This window comes from Bombina bombina, chromosome 1 (assembly GCF_027579735.1).
Source record: "Bombina bombina isolate aBomBom1 chromosome 1, aBomBom1.pri, whole genome shotgun sequence".
Lineage (NCBI taxonomy): Eukaryota > Metazoa > Chordata > Amphibia > Anura > Bombinatoridae > Bombina > Bombina bombina.
This window is the reverse complement of record NC_069499.1, coordinates 127,302,019-127,325,084: the sequence shown is the minus strand read 5'-3', so window position 1 is coordinate 127,325,084 and position 23,066 is coordinate 127,302,019. Positions and strand designations below refer to the sequence as shown.

Below are 23,066 nucleotides of genomic sequence, written 5' to 3'. Positions count from 1 at the left end.
GAATTTATTTTTTTGTAGCAAATTTTGAATGTGGGGGCAGCCCCTCTAATTTAATACCTAATATCTCTGTAATGATGTTAGATCTAACAAAACTACTGACTGATCATGCTTGATCTAATAAATATCTATTAAATTGTATATCTTTTTGTCCAATGTTTGTTACATGGGGATAGCTCCCCCCCCCAATAATTGTTACTACCACTTCTTGCATGCTAGCTATAAATAACAAAGATCTAACTAATTGAATGAGGTTTGTTTTAATATTTCCATTTTGGGGGCTAACCTGGCTGAGGTCAGACTTTAGTGTTGTGTTTTGTAGAAAAATAATTAAATAAACTTTCCAAGGATTGAAAACCTAGTTAAATACAAGCAATAATTCAATAATAAAATGCATTTAAAACATTGGAGAATTATATTATTGCACCGTTATGTAATTTTAAAATTGGTTTAATAATAGAAAAGCAATTTCATCAATGTATTCCAATGTACACACAACCCACGCCCCTTGTGACCGGCATCACACACGCCTAGGGGAGGGCCCGGGCAGCAATAATCGTCCTTGTGCATGACAGGAGCTTTGAATAGCTAAGAGGGATTCTCCGGTGCGATAAATGAGGATAGTGCGTACGATGCCGGTGTAACAGGAATAAAATAACACAAGACGATCAGTTCCACGTGCTAGGCCACAGGCGTAACACCGACCACATACATGTATAAGACCGGTGCTTGCTGCTGTTGCTCATCTTTTTCAGTTGGGCCAGCGACGGTATGAGTCGTTCCGGGCAGCGGTCACCGCTGAGCCCGGACAAAAACGGTCAGTGCGATTGGGAACCCGGCGGGTGTTGTTACGAAGAAGAGGACGAAGATCCGCTGGAAGTAGTGAGAGGGGAACGGGAAGACGATCTAACTCGGGTTTGCATTAACCACCATTATCACCACAGCTGCCACAGTCACCGGCGCCTCTCGCCCATGTCACCTCCTGGCAAAAAGCACTTAGGCCTGGAGCTGCACCTCAGTGATCCGCCGTACGAGTTCCCCCCAGACTCTGTCCTTATCGGTTCTCCATCTGAGGTGGAGGACGGAGAATATGAGGAAAGCAACACCACCAGAATACTTATTCCCGAACGTAAACGGACTCGGTCCAGCAGTTCCCGACATCGCTATGAGATCGTTACAGAGCTGGGGCCGGAAGAAGTGCGCTGGTTTTACAAAGAGGACAAGAAAACGTGGAAACCGTTCATCGGCTATGATTCGTTACGTATTGAGCTGGCCTACCGTAAACTATCGGATTTTACAGCTGCCCAAGCCGATAAGGAAGCAGGTGCTCCAGGGGCGAACGACCCAGAGGGACCAGTACAGGAGAACTCGGAGCTGGATGTTAGCAGTTTAGGGGACTTGGTGAAGATCGAACCTGTGTGTGTGAGGAGCGGTCTCTATGAAGTGGATGTGGCCGAATTAGAATGTTACCCGGTTTACTGGAATCGTAAGTTCTAATGAGTTGTTGTCAGTAAGTCAAGTAGTGGCTGACAGTGTTATTGCTAGAAGTAATTCCACTGTAACTCCACTGCTATGAATCTGATAATGTCATCGTATTTGATTTGTTATGCATGTCCTGAATATAACTACATTTAATTTGTACAATAATAATAATAATATTATTAGTCAGTGAAAAATCTCCTTATGGATATTGCCTTTCCTGGTGTTTTCAATATTGATTTTAAAAACTTTCTAATGCAAAAATATAGTTCTATATTTTTGTATTAGAGTGGTCTAATTTGTTAGACTGTTGTATTTTTGTGTTGTCAGACCATGCTAATGGTTTCAATCATAATCCTTTAGAAAAATGTATACTTTTTACAACATTCACCTTTTAAAGGGACAATAAAGCCAAAATTAAATATATATATATATATATATATATGGATTGGACAGAGAATGACATTTTAAACAACTTTACAATATACTTCTATTACCAATTTTACTTAGTTTTTTTGATATCCTTTGGTAAAGAGTGTTTGCAATAATGTTTATAGCAGTGATCTACATAGTTGCAAACACAGCTGCCATATAATGCTACAGACACTCTATGAGAGTGCATAGTTTACAACTATATATAACATTGTTTTAAGCATTTTTGTCTGATGGCTATGGACACGTGCATGCTCCTTAGCTCACCTATGATTACTATTTAACAAAGGATACCAGAAGAACTAAGCAACATTAATAACATAAGTAAATTGGAAAGTTGTTTAAAATTGCATGCTCTTTCCGAAACTATGAACGTTTAATTTTGTCTTTACTGTCCCTTTAAGGTTTGTGGGTGTTTTGTCCATAAATCATTTGATAAACTTTTCTATGGGGTTATGATCAACTCCCTATGTGGTGGTTAGATGATTTTTTTTTTAAAAAAATTTTAATTTTTTTTTTAACTATAATTGTCCTTTAATTCCTGCTTGGGAACAACAATCATAGTGCAGCTTGTAAGCAGGACAGGTCGAATAAGCAAATTTGGAGCAGCTCACTTATGAATCACCAGTATTGTCTTTCTCAGGAGCGGTTTATTACAGCTCAAGACTGTTACTTTAGCTATTTGTAAAGGGACATGATACCCAAATGTTGAAGCACTTGAAAGTGATGAAGAATAGCTATAAAAAGCTGATTATAAAATATCACCTGAACATCTCTATGTAAAAAAGGAAGGTATTTACCGCAAAATGTCCATATTATTTGCAACCCACTGTATAGAGACTTTAAGTAGCCAATCAGATTGCTAGTCCTAGGACTTGCAAGGGAGTGTTCATGTGGCATGCGCAGGCACAGTCATGTTATTTTCCTATTCAGTTTAAGGAAATTTACTATGAAATCTCATGAGTTTACAGAAAATCAAAGCATGACCGAATCGCTGCTGATGCCGATTGGCTATTGTTTTTTTTTTTTTGTTTTTTTTTCTTCAAACTTGCATCTGGCAGCAAGTAAAGTATAACTGTTCACAGAACATGTACTTTGGTGAGGTGAAGAAGTTGTGATGTAAAATATCTTCCCTTGTTACATAGAGAAGTTGGGTGATATTTTCATCTCCGCTTTTTACAGTTATGCTGTATCACTTTAAACTTATTTAGCATATGGGTATTATGTCCCTTTGTAAATTGCCAAAATTACATGCTCCAATTTATAACACCATGTCATTTTAACACTGACACTGGAATTCTATGATAAAGTCCATCTTGAGGGACCTAGAACTCTTGATACAGAGCAGTAAAAAGATGGGTAGCTAATCGTCAGCAACCATTGCACAACCAAACCAATGACAGGGTTTGCCGAGGACCTGCAGTTGTCCCTGGTTACTGAGTATCACTTTAAGTATGTGTTTAACATTTTTGCAGAGTTTAAAGGGATATGAAACCCAATTTTTTTCTATTTTCTAAGTGTAGCCACCAATCGGCAAGCACTACCCAGGGTGCTGAACCAACAATGGGCCGGCCCCTAAGCTTAAATCCCTGCCTTTCAATTAAAGATACAAAGAGAACAAAAAAGCAGTAAATTAGAAAGTTGCTGAATCATGAAAGAAAAAAATGTTTTTCATATCCCTTTAAGCACATAGGCCTAGAGTACACATGAAGAACAACTGATAATATTTGGTGCCTTACTTTGTATTTGGCCTTGAGCAATCTATAATGTACATTCAGGTTTTAAGTCAAAATGTTTAACTAAAGCATTATTAAAGGGACACAAAACCCAATTTTTTTTTCTTTCATGATTCAGATAGCATAAGCAAGAAGGAATGGTTGCCCTTATAGTTCGTGTGTGTGAAATAAAAGCCAAACCTGGCACCGGGACTTGGTCAACAATACACACCCCCAGATAATCTCATCATGAGCCAAAAAGAGGTGTACCTTAAGCACTGAAGGAAGAAAGTCCTATTAGTAGACGGAACGATATCCGATGGCAGCGTGTCTGCCGACTTCTCTTGCTTCTGCCTCTGTGCAAAACCCGGTCTGCAGCTCTGTAGACGTCACCGCGTGACGTAGGGGGTGTGTGTATACCGGATCCACGTCTTCACCCGGTCCGGCAGCAGAAGAGGAGATAGTCGCTGGGACTTATACGCTGGTGTATAAGTATCAGAAATGAAAGGAGATGAGTCCCAGGTAGATAAATAAAATCATGTCTTTATTAAATCCTTTAAAAGTTTTTTCGTGAGACGCAGCTCACACGGTTCAACATCAGCCAGGGAAGGAGTGAGAAAATGAGCGTAGCACCAATGGCTTACATGTTTCGGCTAAACGCTGTAATCATAGCCTAAGGTGCTATGCATCTGTGCATCATTAAAAGGTATAGAAAACAATCTTATTGGCTAAAACACTAAAGGTTATTGACTAAAAGTAACGCCCACTTAAGCACACCTAAGAAAATCAGGGAAATTAACCATATGAATGCCAGTAGTTCCATAGATGAAGACATATCTAAGAATGCATCATAATAAAGAGTGAAATTAGATCAATTGCAAGAAAACATAATATAATGTGTCGATATCTATGGAAATAAAAAGGTTAGGAAGGAAGTATAGTTAGTACATATCAAATAGTAATGAAGGTAATGGCTAAAAAACATATAGACATATATATAAACATATATACCTCAATGTACTCTATATGTTTTTTAGCCATTACCTTCATTACTATTTGATATGTACTAACTATACTTCCTTCCTAACCTTTTTATTTCCATAGATATCGACACATCTATTATATTATATGTTTTCTTGCAATTGATCTAATTTCACTCTTTATTATGATGCATTCTTAGATGTGTCTTCATCTATGGAACTACTGGCATTCATATGGTTAATTTCCCTGATTTTCTTAGGTGTGCTTAAGTGGGCGTTACTTTTAATCAATAACCTTTAGTGTTTTAGCCAATAAGATTGTTTTCTATACCTTTTAATGATGCACAGATGCATAGCACCTTAGGCTATGATTACGGCGTTTAGCCGAAACATGTAAGCCATTGGTGCTACGCTCATTTTCTCACTCCTTCCCTGGCTGATGTTGAACCGTGTGAGCTGCGTCTCACAAAAAAACTTTTAAAGGATTTAATAAAGACATGATTTTATTTATCTACCTGGGACTCATCTCCTTTCATTTATGATTCAGATAGCACATGCAATTTTAAGCAACATTCTAATGTACTACTATTATAAATTTTTCTTTGTCCTCTTGGTATCTTTATTTAAAAAAGCAGGAATGTAAGCCTAGGAGCCGGACCATTTTTGGTTCCGCACCTGCTGATTGGTGGCTAGATGTAGCTACTAATCAGCAGGTGCTGAACCAAAAATGGTCCGGCTCCTATGCTTACATTACTGCTTTTTTAAATAAAGATAGCAAGAGAACGCAGAAAAAAATTATAATAGGAGTAAATTAGAAAGTTGCTTAAAATTGCATGTGCTATCTGAATCATGAAAGAAAAAAATAGCATTTTGTGTCCCCCTTTAATGTACTTAAAACTTATATTAACATACCTCAGAAACTCAGTATTTTAGAGTTCCCTTAGCGTGTGTGTATATGTATATGCAGTGTTCTCCACACAAAATGTTGCCAGCTGGGTAGCGTTATAAAGTAGCCGGGTGAAGACAGTGTAATCTAATATTATAATATTTTCTGCTATTCAAAGCACAAATTAATTGCATAATTTAACAAAAATGTTCATTTGAGCAATAAACATTGAAAAATGTAATAGCTAATTTTAACTTATTTTTGGTAAAACATTTTTAGCCAGGTAGTTAGTAAAATCAAGTGGGTGGTGCATCTATTTAAAAAGGACCTGGGGAGAACAATTATGTATATACGTATTACAAATATTGTTAAGAGAATAGTTTAAGTTTACAATCACTTTAATTATTTTGCACTAACAATGCTATTAATCGTTTTTGAGTTGGTTTTTATCTGGAATTAAACATGCCATTATCTGGAAATAAACACACCGTATTATATAATCTGACATTTTATTTAAAATAACAAATACAAATGTTGGCATACACTTTACTGGTTGCTTGTTGGAGCACCTGCTAATATTGTCATGTTGCTGCTTGTGAAATGACACTTGCAGTTTGCTCTGTGAAACATAACCTGTGCTTTGGAACATAACCTTTCCTGGAACAAAGCCAATAACGTTAAATGCAAAATCTACAGAGACTTGTAATGTACTTAGGGATACAGCCAACCTTCCCTAAACCATATGTCGCTGTTACTAAGAAGAATATGGGCAACACGTTTTGTCAAATGTTTATTTTGTGATACGTGCAAACCCATCAAGTAGCAATATGATTTTTTTTTTGGGGGGGGGGTTGATTGTTGATGTAAGAGGGAAATACATTAAACCATATGTCAAGAGATGCTGCAGATCAGTATATTTAAATCTTGTCCTCCTGTAGTCGTATCTTTAGCTGGTTTAATCCTTTTAGCCACAGATCTTTAAACTAGTGTCAAGGTTTATATCAGCATTAAGTACCCATTACATGTTGTATTTAGCTGTCCTTCAGTTCTATAGAGAGATAGTCACTTCGCTGGCATTTTATTTAATTTTTTTATTGTTACTGGATTTAAAGATTCCTTGTTGGGGCAAATACTGTAGTGTGAAAGAAGATGTGCTTTATAAAGGTTTGAAAAATGTTTGCATACAATATTAAGTAGTTTACAATTTAACTCCTTCACTTATTTAATTTAAACATCTGTTTAAGCATCCATTTTCTTTTTCCAGCAGACGGTTTTGAAAATATTAGATTGCAGAAAAACCCAGATATAAGGAAGACCCCAAATAATAATTAAAGGGACACTGAACCCAAATTTTTTCTTTTGTGATTCAGATAGAGCATGAAATTTTAAGCAACTTTCTTCATTCTTTTGGTATCTTTATTTGAAATGCAAGAATGTAAGTTTAGATGCCGACCCATTTTTGGTGAAAAACCTGGGTGGTTCTTGCTGATTGGTGGATAAATTCATCCACCAATAAAAAAGTGCTGTCCAGAGTACTGAACAAAAAAAGGGTTAGATGCCTTCTTCAAATAAAGAAAGATAGCAAGAGAACAAAGAAAAATTGATAATAGGAGTAAATTAGAAAGTTGCTTAAAATTGCATGCTCTGTCTGAAGCGCAAAATAAAAAAATATTGGGTTCAGTGTCCCTTTTAATATACTTTGAAAATTGGTTGATTTGCATTACATTACTTTTTATAAAAAATATATATATATTTTTTTTTTAAATTTTCTTTCGTTCTTTACAGAGTCAGATAAGATCCCAGTGATGCGTGGTCAATGGTTTATTGATGGTACTTGGCAACCTCTAGAAGTAGACGAGAGCAATGTGATTGAGCAAGAACATCTGGCCTGTTTTAGGGGCCATCCCATACAAGACACCTTTGATATGGAAGTAGTAAAACCGGTAGACCACAAGGATGGTGAGATCCTAGTTCTGACGTTCTTTTCTTTTAGAATTTTATTTAAAAAAAAAAAAAAAAAAAAAAGCAGCTGCTTAAAACAGACATTTGAATTTGTTCATATGATCTTTTTTGTAACAAGCATTTAAATGTTTGTTTGAAGTCACATGGCTGTCACATAAAATCCTAGGAAAGTTCTAACACAAATGTAGCACTACACGGTTTGAGAATCTCCGGAGACGAAAAATTTCTTTACACTTTTCTTCATCCTTCTTTTTGTTTTTTCTTTTATAATTCAAAAATAATTAGATTCATACGGCCTAGCTTCAAATTGAGTGATATGTAATATGGCTTCTTCTAAAAGCTTTACACTTGATATGGCTTTTGCATGCAGAATGTATACACTTAAAGGGGCACTAAACACTAAATAAATGTTATATAAAATGATATATTCATTCTGTTGTGTGTGTGTGTGTATATGTGTATATATATATATATATATAGTAAATCCTAGCATTTGTGAAACGCTAGGATCTACCAGTGCAACAAATAAGGGGGGAATTTCAGTCATGAAGTATAAAATACTTCATGCTGAATGTTCCTTTATTTGTCTGCAGCGTTTGCCCCACTGAGCACCTCAGGCTGCCTGTAGCAGGACGCTGTTTTTTCAATGAGGTGACATTTCCACCTCTTAGCCAATAGCTGTGCGGCCAAGTTGGCATTATGCTGGATAGCTAGCAGGCATTGGCTAAGTTCACCCTCACTAGTAATAGCTTTCTGCCGTGTGCGGCCTGAGGCGCTCAGTGATGCGAATGCTTCAGATAAATAAAGGAACGTTCAGCATGAAGTATCTTATACATGACGGAAAGTCCCCTTTATTTGTTGCACTAGTAAATCCTAGCATTTCAAAAACAATCGGATTTACCATAACTTTAACTAATGGAGTTTTAGTTTCCTTAAGGTAATGAATAACTGCCATTTGTAATCTAGGTTTCCCTAGGTTTAAAACCTGTTCTACTTATCTTTCCTCTTCTGCTGGGGTCTATTAATGACGGCTATAAACAAGCTGAAAATGTAACAACCCCTCGCTTTAATGTCCCTATTAAAGGGGCAGAATAATTGGTTGCACACTCGGTGCTAATTGGCCTCAGCAGAGAAGGAATCTTAGGCTGCTTCATGAGCACTAAAACTTGACACCTTTTTTTTTTTTTTTCCTTGTATTTAAACAACTATCACAAATGTTAAAAAATACATCTGCATATTATTCTCAGTATAATCTTTGCTTTGAATACATTATTCTAACTAGTATTTTAGTGTTTAATGTTTCTTTAAAAGTTGAAAGGATACTAAAAATCTGGGTTTAGTATCCCTTTTAGTGCTGACTTATATGTGCTCTGCCCAGTACTGGTAAACACATGCACCCCTATTAGCCTGATACTCATGATCAACGTATCGGCGTCCGCACATAAACCTTATCTTTCAGCACTCTGTAAGACACCTGCACCCCTTTTAGCCTGATTCTCATGATCAGCATATCATTGTCTGCACAAAATCCTACTCTATAAAACACATGCACCCTTATTAGCCTGATTCTCATGATCCGCGTACTAGTGACCGCACACAATCCTTATCTTTCAGCACTCTGTAAGACACATGCACCCTTATTAGCCTGATACTCATGATCAGCGTACGAGTGACCACACATAATCCTTATCTTCCAGCACTCTGCAAGACACATGCCCCCTATTAGCCTAATACTCATGGTCAGCGTATCAGTGACCGCACACAATCCTTATCTTTCAGCACTCTGTAAGACACATGCACCCCTATTAGCCTGATACTCATGATCAGTGTACCAGTGACCACACATAATCCTTATCTTTCAGCACTTTGTAAGACACATGCACCCCTATTAGTCTGATACTCATGATCATTGTACCAGTGACCTCACTTAATCCTTATCTTTCAGCACTCTGTAAGACACATGCACCACTATTAGCCTGATGCTCATGATCAATGTATTAGTGACTGCACATAATCATATTTCAGCACTTTGTAAGACACATGCACCCCTATTAGTCTGATACTCATGATCAGGGTACCAGTGACCTCACTTAATCCTTACTTTCAGCACTCTGTAAGACACATGCACCACTATTAGCCTGATGCTCATGATCAATGTATTAGTGACTGCACATAATCATATTTCAGCACTTTGTAAGACACATGCACCCCTATTAGTCTGATACTCATGATCAGGGTACCAGTGACCTCACTTAATCCTTACTTTCAGCACTCTGTAAGACACATGCACCACTATTAGCCTGATGCTCATGATCAATGTATTAGTGACTGCACATAATCATATTTCAGCACTTTGTAAGACACATGCAACCCTATTAGCCTGATGCTCATGATCAATGTATTAGTGACTGCACATAATCATATTTCAGCACTTTGTAAGACACATGCACCCATATTAGTCTGATACCCATGATCAGTGTACCAGTGACCGCACATAATCCTTATCTTTGAGCACTCTGTAAGACACATGCACCACTATTGGTCTGATACTTATGATCATCGTACCAGTGACTGCACTTAATCATTATATTTCAGCACTCTGTAAGACACATGCAACCCTATTAGCCTGATACTCATGATCAGTGTACCAGTAACCGCACATAATCCTTATCTTTCAGCACTAAGTAGCAGAAAGTTTTATGCAAATTCCTATAATTGTATTTTAAATACTATTGATTTAATATATCCTTTTCAGTGTTGTCCCCAGGCCCTTTTTAATGGGTGCACCACCTGGCTGATTTTACTGACCATCCAGCTACAATTTTAAGCTAAAATTGGCTTATATATTTTTTCCAATGTTTATTGCTCAAATTATCATTAAATACATTTTGTTAAAGGGACAGTCAACACCAGCATTTTTGTTGTTTTAAAAGTTAGATAATCTCTTAATTACCAATTCCCCAGTTTTGCATAACTAACACAGTTATAATTATACACATTTTACCTCTGTAATTAACTTGTATCTAAGCCTCAGCAGACTGCCCCCTTATTTCATTTCTTTTGACAGACTTGCATTTTAGCCAATCAGAGCTGTCTCCATGGTAAATTCACGTGCATGAGCTCAATGTTATCTATATGAAACACGTGAACTAATGCCCTCTAGTGGTGAAACAATATCAAAATGCATTTAGATTAGAGGCGGCCTTCAAGGTCTAGAAAATTAGCATATGAACCTCCTAGGTTTAGCTTTCAACTAAGAATACCAAGGGAATAAAGCAAAATTGGTGATAAAAGTAAACTGGAAAGTTGTTTAAAATTACATGCCCTATTTGAAACATGAATTTTTTTTTTTTGGACTTGACTATCCCTTTAAATTATGCAATGAATTTGTGCTTTCGAAAGCAGAAAATGTCAAGTAGTAAATTGTCCCCACCCGGCTACTTTATGATGCCAACCGACTGGCAACATTTTCTGTGGAGAACACTGCTTTTACACTAATGTTCATTTGATTAGGATGTTTTACTGCTGTGTAGGAGACTCATAAATGAAATATATGGGGAGGCTGGAAGGGACAAAGATTTTCCTTTAAAATAAAGGAAAACTTCATCATGAATAGGGACAATTTGGAAGCAAGAAAAATCAATTATTAGGCTTCAAGGGACATTTAACACTTTGAGATGGTAATATAAAATGATAAATCGTATATATAGAAAAAAAACTCTGCAACATACTTTCATTATTTATTTGTCCCCTTTTTCCTGTAACTCCATTCTGAAATTGTGAGCCTTTCAGTTCCTGTAAGAAATGGAAGTGCAGGACACTGTTATATTCCACATAGCCATTGACTGCACACTCTGGTGATCTATTTATAACTGTCCTTAAAGGGACACTCAAGTCAAAATTAAACTTTCATTATTCAGATAGAGCAGCAATTTTAATCAACTTTCCAATTTACTTCCATTAACAAAATGTGCACAGTCTTTTTATATTTAAACTTTTTGAGTCACCAGCTCCTACTGAGCATGCGCAAGAATTCACAGAAAAACCATGTATGTGTATGCATTTGTCATTGGCTGATGGCTGTCACATGGTACAGGGGGAGTGGAAAGAGACATAACCTTTAAAATTGTCAGAAAAAAAAATCTACTCATTTGAAGTTCAGACTAAGTGCTATTGCATTGTTTTATCTTGCATTTATTGATTATGCAAATCTACTGTGTTGACTGGTCCTTTAATTGGCCACAGCTGAGAAGGTAACCTAAGTTACAATATGACAGCTCCCATTGTTTTACAGACACTAGAACTTTATACTTATTTTGTCAATATTTACAAAGCTAATGAAACTTTAAAAAATACATCTACATGTTATTCTCAGAGTAATCTTTTCTTTGAATGCATCATTCTATATATCATTTAATTAGTGTTTAATGTCCCTTTAATGTAGGATAAGTGTGTGATTCAGAAAAATATTGTGACTGTTACATAACACTGAGCTAGTGGAAGCATTATTTTATCAGTAGATAGATCTCCTAGAACTTACTTGCTATGTAATACATGTGCTTTTTTACAATACCTTTTTATAGATAAACCTCTTCCTCAACTAAAGGCATAATTGTTTTGCATATACAAAATTGATACGCAGGCTTTTAACGTGAAATACTTTGTTCAAAGTATGTTTAGTGTAAATTTTTTTTTTTTTAGCTTTTATTTCAAATGTCTGTCTTGAGCATTGCTTTTTATAAAATGTATTTTATAAATAATGTTAAATGTTTGTTGCACAACAGACTGTGCTGTGTTTATTTAAATTTGTTTAGAAAATATATTTTTAAAGGGATTGAAGTAAACACCTTGTAATTAGAAGACTTTTCTGTTGTCTTGCTATAGAATAACATATGAGCCAAGACTAATCGGCTTTAAAACAAATTAACATTTTTACTGCAGTTGTTTTTCAGTTGCCAAACTCCATCCACCCTTTGCTTTATTTATAAGAGCCAATCAGGGCTTGAGTCTGCAGAGAATATCTAAAATGTTATATACTCTGTGTTTACTGTCCCTTTTAAGCTAAAAGAAAACTTAACTCAGAAATGTTTTGCCTTGTAGATACTGATATACTGTGGTTTCCATAATCTTTGCCTACAAGATGATCAATTAGTAAATCCTTTATTTTATTTCAACGCCAGTTGTTTATAAACAGGATTTCTCTGTATTTGTCTGTTTTTCAATGACTGGAACATCATAGAGAAGCAGTGTACGTGCGTATGCCCTTTTATGTAGGTCTGTAGAATGCTCCTCTGTAATGAAGGTGAACAAACAAATGCAACAGGGGAGCTGACTCTGTCACGAAGCTAAACACTGCAGGTGCCTTTTTCACCTTGTTTTTGTACAAAAGTCCACGTGTTCTAGAGTGAAGATTACTACTGTGGTCAGTAAACTATGACAGGTTGAAATTAAGTGGGGCACATCAAGTGGCGAAACATAAATCATTTGTTACTTGAGGACCAGTGTTTTGGAAAGCCAAGTTAATTTACTTCTTTCCCATTTTTCCTCTGTGGAATCTAATATAGAGCAGTTTGAATGTCCACTAATAAAGCAGTGGAATTTTCGCATATCAGCCACTGAAGATTCAGTTCCTAAGGTCCAGTTGTATACAGATATGTACTTTCAGTTAGCTTTAAAATCCAAATAAACGTGATGCAAAAAAATAGTTTTTAGTTTAAAAAAAAAAATATATAATTGGTAATTTATTTTGATCATAGATTTTTTCATTTTTAATGCCGTAACGATAAGTGCTGTTCCTCCACCTGTTTAAAGTTCTCAGTTGATTGACAGATGACTCATCTGCAATCCACTAATCATTGTTTCCCCCCCAGGGGCGTTCAGCCCCTTTGCACAAACATCACGGTCCCGGAGGGGAACAATGATTAGTGGATTGCAGATGAGTCATCTGTCAATCAACTGAAGACTATGGCGGGCAGAGGAACAACGCTTATCGTTCCGGCATTAAAATGTAAAAATCTAAGAAGATCAGGATAAATTACCGATTTCATGAATGAAAGTCTCACTCATTTTTTTAAATTGAATCCTATGACTTGAGCGATTTATGGTCGTTTACATTCACTTTCAAGTTTTTATAGACCAACATGATGTCCTCAATTACATAAAGACTTAAATGCTAGGTTGAAGTCAAACATTATACTGCTTGTAAAGTTGTTAGATATAAAATATTGTTTACTGTTTAAATTCAGTATATTATACCTAAATAGATTAGATTTATGTGGCCTAGATTCATTTTTATCACAATTTTATTTTATGTGTTTATTGCTTGATTTGTTATTGCTTATTCTCATTATAAACCGTCATCAAAGTATAGTAATTGCAACACTGTGCACATAAAGTGTGATCCATAAAAAGAGAAGAAAAAAATATTTGCTTAGCTAACCCTGCAAATCAAGTTTCCTATGGATTCCATAGTTTTATTTCTGAATCTTAACATTTACTATTTTACATTGATCTATTATCAGATTATAGTAACCGACCTGCTGGGGCTTAGTGACCTAACTCTTGGCAGCAACTCTCCCAGGAACTTTTATTTGTGTTACTTAGAATTATTATTATTATTAACTCTAAAAAGTTTGTTTGCTGAAAGTGAGAGTACCATTGTGGTTGGTGTTGGCTGAACCCAGTATATATTATGAAAGGGTCGTTTTTGTTATGTGATGTGCTCTGTATTGATTGAGCTGCTCACTTTATGTTAAACTGCCTTCATAAAACGGTTATTTGAGATAAGGTAAAAAAATAAACATTCTAAACTTTACCCTTTCACTATCAGTTGCAGTCAATATTCGCTTGTCAATGTGCTTGCTGGTTGTGGACTGTACTGATATGGCTGTGATATTATTTCTGCAGCGAGGGGCATCTGTTTATAACCTCATTCATTCTTTATATTATCTTGAAAATAGTGACTAGTTATGTGCCTTACGGATCCTTTGATAGGATCCGGATGTGGAAGTAGGTGGCCGCTGGTGCTGTTTGGCTCTTTTCAAAGCCAAATTTATTCTTGTGAAAGATCAGCACTCTAAGATCTGTGCAAATCCAGATCTGAATAAATCCGACTTCGAATTGAGCCAAACGAGACAAGTGGCCGCCTACTTCCGCATTTGGATTCTCACTAAGGATCCGAATGCCCATATCTAATAATGACTGATCCTGTAAGTAGTTCATCAGACAACATGCTCTGCCTTGTGCTATGGCTGACAAATTTATATTGTCTTGTTAAATTCTTGTAGTTATTCCACAGTCTTACCAGACTCTTCTAGGTCTGCAACTAATGATTATTTTCATAATCGGTTAAGCAGCAGAAGACATTTTTATAATTAAGCAAAACAAAACCACAAAACTGTTTGAAAAAGAGGTTGAACTAGAAAGAGGTAGACTGTCACTGTTTATAACATTCTGTTATTTACTCTTTCTGAAACTTTGATTGAAATGCAAAAATGTCAGGATGACCATGCTGAGGATGGCTCTTGTTTTGCAAGCTATTTTGCCTGCAGTTTCTTTCTGAAACTTTGATTGAAATGCAAAAATGTCAGGATGACCATGCTGAGGATGGCTCTTGTTTTGCAAGCTATTTTGCCTGCAGTAGAGAAGAGGTGCTCAAATGGTGTTGAGGTGCCTGAGATGCATAAGTAGGTTTCCACCAAGGTGGGATATTTTGTCTTTAACTCTCCACCAATGCAAAGGGCCTCTGTTTATAACCTGGACAAAGTAAACCTGGACTTTATTCTAACATAAAAATATCTTGAATATCTATATGCAATGGTAAATAACCAGCTATATGGTTAGGAAAAAAATATCTAGTCCGCTCTTAAAATAACAGATATATATATATATATATATATATATATATATATATATATATATATATATATATATATATATATATATATATATATATATATATATATATATATATATATATATATATATATATATATATATATATATATATATATATATATATATATATATATTTTGTTAGGGATGCACCGAAATTTCGGCCGCAGAAAGTTTCGGCCGAAAATGGCATTTTTTGTTTAGTTTTTTTTGCCTTTTTATTTTCGGTAAAATTATTGTGCAGCATATTTCAAATTTGATGCCAGCCTAGAGCTGCTGTTTGAGTTCATTACTTGACTTACTGTTTTGCATATAATAATAGTTTTCTAGGACTATACTTTATTTTGATAATTGGTAACAAAACAAAAACTGTTAAATCTGATTCTGTTACACAGATCTAAATAAAGAATAATACTAGCGATGCACCAAAATTTGGGCCGCAGAAAATGTGCAATTCTAATTTCAGCCCAAAGGGGACCAAAATGGCTAAAAATGTACAGCCCTCCCCTGTTCTATTGAGTTACATGTCTATCCTTAGCATAAGTTGAGCAGCGCAGCACTTGCATGGTACACAGAGCACACACATAAGTACCATGACATGATGATATTTGAAACCAGCAGAGCCTTTTTTTTTTTTTTTTTTTTTTTTTTAACTTTTTAGAAGGAAACCAAAGTTCTGAATAGTGAATACAGTAATCAAAGGAGGATAAGTAACATGTTTATAAACACTTGATATTATCAGACACAGCCCTAAGCACACACAGTGAATATCTATAAGCCTTATATACAGTGCTCATACATCAGCCTCTTGTGCGTAGACATTCTATTCGCCTGAGGTAAATATGCGTGCACACTATATATGCATAAGCCACAAGCTCGCACACAGTTGGTACAAATTAGCACCCACCAGACAGTGTATACAAAAAAGCACAGTAACTTTCTATAACCACCTTGCACGTAAGGTTGTAGCTAAGTCCAGTGGTCTTGGTGACAGGCAGACTCCATTTGGGGCTCCGGACATATAATCTGACGGGTCAGTGTGAGACCCGAGCCAGGAACTAGGCGGAGATACGATGAGAGACGATCAGGTGCAGCCACGCCCATCACACGGATAACTGCACCCAAAAATAAAACACATGTCCACCTTGTATTTTTGTCTGGCTATAACCACGCTCTCCCTTATAGAGCTCCAGTTTCACTGCAGATATATATATAATCTCAAACAGTACAAAGCTTTACACATTTATCTATATAGTACATATAATCAGCAATAGCAAGTGATCCGCTAATAATTGTGCAAACGGATAATAATTCACATCAATTCAAATAACTCCCATCAATCTAGGGCTAAGTGTAAATAATAAGCTTGGCACTATATCATGCAAAGCATTGTTTCAAATCACCTGATTTAATATAAACAATCCAAAATGATGGCTTCTATTATTTCTGTGTTGCTCATAAGCCAGAAGTAGTTGTACACTTATACTGTTCTTAAAAAGTGAAAAGTTAACATCTGTAGACGTCCTTTAGGCTATGGGCATAACCATTAAAACACAATACCATGTGCCGGAGCTCATTGGAGTGAAGAAGCTGTTGCCGTGCACAGACCAACTAATCTGTAATGACATTTGTTGACAACTATTTTCAATATCGATTTATTTTGATTAGTTGTTGCAGCTCTAGACTCTTCTACTACAGATTAAAACTTTGGCAGCAAGTTGTCTGATCTATCAAAGGGACAAAAAAGTACAAATGTATTAGACCACTTTAGTTTTATGCAAACAGTGCAATAATAAAGTTTAATTTTGCCTTTCATGTCCCTTTAATTTATTAGTTAAAAAAACCCACTTCAAATTTATAACCAAAGTAATCACACTTTGTCTGCACAGTCTTGAAATGCAATTAATGCCATTTTATTAATATATAAAATGACATCCATGTTTATATAATTTATTTTTTTTGTAATTGAGTAATTTTATAGGATTAAAAAACAATCGCATTTAAGGACTCCACACACTGCTTTATTTGCCCAAGCTGGCTTCCTAAAATGTTGTACTTCTCACAATCCTGTTGATCCTTATCAGTACTGGTGGGTATGGGTCATCTGGCTACTGGAGTAGATAGAAACTACTCACTGAAGGTTTGGAAGCTCCACTCCTTTTTGCTCAAATAAATTCAATTTCTACCTAAGTGAAGTAATGTAGGCTAAGGTGGATCTCTGCTGAAGCCAAATTGTTTACTTTGCATAAATGAAGAAAGAAGGATTGTACAGCATGCTTACTATTGCAGAGGACCAGCCACCACCTGCTCATTTGTTGTGGACCCTTTATGACTTTCCAAGAGGTTCCAACCTACAGGAGCTACCTTATACTTAAAAGTATTATCTCTTTGAGTTCCCCAGAGAACTCTATGAGGGTACCTTCTACCAGATGTCCTTGTCCTTGCAATATGATCATGTAAGAGCAGACAGAATTGTGTTAGATTCCCCAGCTTGTTGGTAACTATGCTGTTTCTTATGTGCCTTATTTTGCATTATTCCCAACCTTTATATGAAAAGAGGAGTTTTAGTACTATATTTTTCCCAAAGTATGTAAGCTTACCTCTCCATATCAAGTGCCTTCACTGACCGCTTTATTTATTAACACCTTTTTTCACATATCTCCTCCTTTTTATGAAGGCCTATAGACCTGTAACTGCTAAGACATAATGCAAGGTTTGGCAAACACTTCTAACCTACTTGTACCAGTTTGGTTTTGTATGTGAGAGAAAAACAAAACAAATGGATACTTACAGCAGGGGTCGAAAATCTGTTTAAAATTTAGGAGCCTGTAAAAATATGTAGGAACCAGGCACACTTTTAGGAGCTAGACAGTGGTATTTATATATAGATATATGGAGAATAACCCAAAAAGTTAGGAGCCAGGGGAAATATTCTAGGAGCCAGTGGCTCCCAGGCTCCTGGGTTTGTCAAGTCCTGACTTAGACATATCTGTTTTTGCATAAGCAGAATCATATGAAGACCTATAGTGGTTAAGGTTCCCAACCTCTCAGAATTCCAGGTGCAGTCCCCCAGTGGTCAGATAAAATATATCCACTAGTACTAATATGGAATCTACATATAATGAAGAATAACCATTTATTGCAACTTTTGCAGAAAAACATTGTGGACAGAAATAAAGCTGATCTCAGACAAATGTTGTGTATATATACAGAAGATTACAGGACCATAATTGTTGAAAAAATGTTATTTCTTTAATAAGGTGGTGATAGTCCACAAGCCATTTACTCCTGGAAATTCAACTCCTGGCCACCAGGAGGAGGCAAAGATACCCAAAACTTGATATCCCAGTCTATTCTTTCCCTCCTCAGAAGAAGGTGAAGATAGGTTATATGTGTCTTTTAATACTGTATTTTTAAGGGGGTGTCTTAATTTGTGGATAATTTTTAATATTTATTATTTTACTTGGACTTTTCTCTTAAACTCCCAGTATTTTAATTTAATGCCATTTATTTACACTTGTATTAGTTCAATCTTACACAATAATAATTGATTTGGTGGTTTCTCACTATTCTACATCTAGATCATTTTAGTTGTGTTAACCTAAGGGCATATTTGCAAACTTACGGCTAGATTACGAGTTGTGCGTTAGGCTTAAAAAGCAGCATTTGCCGGTCCTAACGCTGCTTTTTAACGCCCGCTGGTATTACGAGTCTTGGAGGTACATGTGTACCGCTCACTTTTTTGGCCAGACTTGGCAATACCGCAAATCCACTTACGTGAATTGCGTATCCTCTTTCTCCAACATAGGTGTGTCTGGTCCACGGCGTCATCCTTACTTGTGGGATATTCTCTTCCCCAACAGGAAATGGCAAAGAGCCCAGCAAAGCTGGTCACATGATCCCTCCTAGGCTCCGCCTACCCCAGTCATTCTCTTTGCCGTTGTACAGGCAACATCTCCACGGAGATGGCTTAGAGTTTTTTAGTGTTTAACTGTAGTTTTTATTATTCAATCAAGAGTTTGTTATTTTAAAATAGTGCTGGTATGTACTATTTACTCAGAAACAGAAAAGAGATGAAGATTTCTGTTTGTATGAGGAAAATGATTTTAGCAACCGTTACTAAAATCCATGGCTGTTCCACACAGGACTGTTGAGAGGAATTAACTTCAGTTGGGGGAACAGTGAGCAGTCTCTTGCTGCTTGAGGCATGACACATTCTAACAAGACGATGTAATGCTGGAAGCTGTCATTTTCCCTATGGGATCCGGTAAGCCATGTTTATTAAGATAGTAAATAAGGGCTTCACAAGGGCTTATTAAGACTGTAGACTTTTTCTGGGCTAAATCGATTCATTATTAACACATATTTAGCCTTGAGGAATCATTTAATCTGGGTATTTTGATAAGATTATATCGGCAGGCACTTTTTTAGACACCTTATTCTTTAGGGGCTTTCCCAAATCATAGGCAGAGCCTCATTTTCGCGCCGGTGTTGCGCACTTGTTTTTGAGAGGCATGGCATGCAGTCGCATGTGTGAGGAGCTCTGATACATAGAAAAGACTTTCTGAAGGCGTCATTTGGTATCGTATTCCCCTTTGGGCTTGGTTGGGTCTCAGCAAAGCAGATACCAGGGACTGTAAAGGGGTTAAAGTTAAAAACGGCTCCGGTTCCGTTATTTTAAGGGTTAAAGCTTCCAAATTTGGTGTGCAATACTTTTAAGGCTTTAAGACACTGTGGTGAAATTTTGGTGAATTTTGAACAATTCCTTCATATTTTTTCGCAATTGCAGTAATAAAGTGTGTTCAGTTTAAAATTTAAAGTGACAGTAACGGTTTTATTTTAAAACGTTTTTTGTACTTTGTTATCAAGTTTATGCCTGTTTAACATGTCTGAACTACCAGATAGACTGTGTTCTGAATGTGGGGAAGCCAGAGTTCCTTCTCATTTAAATAAATGTGATTTATGTGACAATGACAATGATGCCCAAGATGATTCCTCAAGTGAGGGGAGTAAGCATGGTACTGCATCATTCCCTCCTTCGTCTACACGAGTCTTGCCCACTCAGGAGGCCCCTAGTACATCTAGCGCGCCAATACTCCTTACTATGCAACAATTAACGGCTGTAATGGATAATTCTGTCAAAAACATTTTAGCCAAAATGCACACTTATCAGCGTAAGCGCGACTGCTCTGTTTTAGATACTGAAGAGCATGACGACGCTGATAATAATGGTTCTGAAGGGCCCCTAAACCAGTCTGATGGGGCCAGGGAGGTTTTGTCTGAGGGAGAAATTACAGATTCAGGGAACATTTCTCAACAAGCTGAACCTGATGTGATTACGTTTAAATTTAAGTTGGAACATCTCCGCGCTCTGCTTAAGGAGGTATTATCCACTCTGGATGATTGTGACAATTTAGTCATCCCAGAGAAGCTATGTAAAATGGACAAGTTCCTAGAGGTCCCGGGGCTCCCAGAAGCTTTTCCTATACCCAAGCGGGTGGCGGACATTGTAAATAAAGAATGGGAAAGGCCCGGTATTCCTTTCGTCCCTCCCCCCATATTTAAAAAATTGTTTCCTATGGTCGACCCCAGAAAGGACTTATGGCAGACAGTCCCCAAGGTCGAGGGAGCGGTTTCCACTTTAAACAAACGCACCACTATACCCATAGAAGATAGTTGTGCTTTCAAAGATCCTATGGATAAAAAATTAGAAGGTTTACTTAAAAAAATGTTTGTTCAGCAGGGTTACCTTCTACAACCAATTTCATGCATTGTCCCTGTCGCTACAGCCGCATGTTTCTGGTTCGATGAGCTGGTAAAGGCGGTCGATAGTGATTCTCCTCCTTATGAGGAGATTAGGGACAGAATCAATGCTCTCAAATTGGCTAATTCTTTCACCCTAGACGCCACTTTGCAATTGGCTAGGTTAGCGGCTAAGAATTCTGGGTTTGCTATTGTGGCGCGCAGAGCGCTTTGGTTAAAATCTTGGTCAGCTGATGCGTCTTCCAAGAACAAGCTACTTAACATTCCTTTCAAGGGGAAAACGCTGTTTGGCCCTGACTTGAAAGAGATTATCTCTGATATCACTGGGGGTAAGGGCCATGCCCTTCCTCAGGATCGGCCTTTCAAGGCCAAAAATAAACCTAATTTTTGTCCCTTTCGTAGAAACGGACCAGCCCAAAGTGCTACGTCCTCTAAGCAAGAGGGTAATACTTCTCAAGCCAAGCAAGCTTGGAGACCAATGCAAGGCTGGAACAAGGGAAAGCAGGCCAAGAAACCTGCCACTGCTACCAAGACAGCATGAAATGTTGGCCCCCGATCCGGGACCGGATCTGGTGGGGGGCAGACTCTCTCTCTTCGCTCAGGCTTGGGCAAGAGATGTTCTGGACCCTTGGACACTAGAAATAGTCTCCCAAGGTTATCTTCTGGAATTCCACAGGTCTCAGTTGTCTTCAGACCACATAAAAAGACAGGCATTCTTACATTGTGTAGAAGACCTGTTAACAATGGGAGTGATTCATCCTGTTCCATTAGGAGAACTAGGGATGGGGTTCTACTCCAATCTGTTCATAGTTCCCAAAAAAGAGGGAACGTTCAGACCAATCTTAGATCTCAAGATCTTAAACAAGTTTCTCAAGGTTCCATCGTTCAAGATGGAAACCATTCGAACAATTCTTCCTTCCATCCAGGAAGGTCAATTCATGACCACGGTGGATTTAAAGGATGCGTATCTACATATTCCTATCCACAAGGAACATCATCGGTTCCTAAGGTTCGCATTCCTGGACAAGCATTACCAGTTCGTGGCGCTTCCTTTCGGATTAGCCACTGCTCCAAGGATTTTCACAAAGGTACTAGGGTCCCTTCTAGCTGTGCTAAGACCAAGGGGTATTGCTGTAGTACCTTACTTGGACGACATTCTGATTCAAGCGTCGTCCCTTCCTCAAGCAAAGGCTCACACGGACATCGTCCTGGCCTTTCTCAGATCTCACGGATGGAAAGTGAACGTGGAAAAGAGTTCTCTATCTCCGTCGACAAGGGTTCCCTTCTTGGGAACAATAATAGACTCCTTAGAAATGAGGATTTTTCTGACAGAGGCCAGAAAAACAAGACTTCTAGACTCTTGTCGGATACTTCATTCCGTTCCTCTTCCTTCCATAGCGCAGTGCATGGAAGTGATAGGTTTGATGGTAGCGGCAATGGACATAGTTCCTTTTGCGCGCATTCATCTAAGACTATTACAACTGTGCATGCTCAGTCAGTGGAATGGGGACTATACAGACTTGTCTCCGAGGATACAAGTAAATCAGAGGACCAGAGACTCACTCCGTTGGTGGCTGTCCCTGGACAACCTGTCACAAGGGATGACCTTCCGCAGACCAGAGTGGGTCATTGTCACGACCGACGCCAGTCTGATGGGCTGGGGCGCGGTCTGGGGATCCCTGAAAGCTCAGGGTCTTTGGTCTCGGGAAGAATCTCTTCTACCGATAAATATTCTGGAACTGAGAGCGATATTCAATGCTCTCAAGGCTTGGCCTCAGCTAGCGAGGGCCAAGTTCATACGGTTTCAATCAGACAACATGACAACTGTTGCGTACATCAACCATCAGGGGGGAACAAGGAGTTCCCTGGCGATGGAAGAAGTGACCAAAATCATTCAATGGGCGGAGTCTCACTCCTGCCACCTGTCTGCAATCCACATCCCAGGAGTGGAAAATTGGG

General features: G+C 37.5%; 1 protein-coding gene across 3 annotated transcripts in view; it reads left to right on the top strand.

The window, feature by feature from the left end:
* Positions 1 to 538: 538 nt before the first annotated feature.
* DDHD1 (DDHD domain containing 1) overlaps positions 539 to 23,066 on the top strand; it is a 428,406-nt gene continuing 405,878 nt past the window's right edge. For all 3 annotated transcript variants that reach the window (XM_053697596.1, XM_053697597.1, XM_053697595.1), the window contains exons 1-2: positions 539 to 1,483; positions 7,275 to 7,448. In XM_053697596.1, the coding sequence (XP_053553571.1) occupies positions 769 to 1,483; positions 7,275 to 7,448 (889 nt within the window). In that variant the 5' untranslated portion in view covers positions 539 to 768. The remainder of the gene's footprint in view (positions 1,484 to 7,274; positions 7,449 to 23,066) is intronic.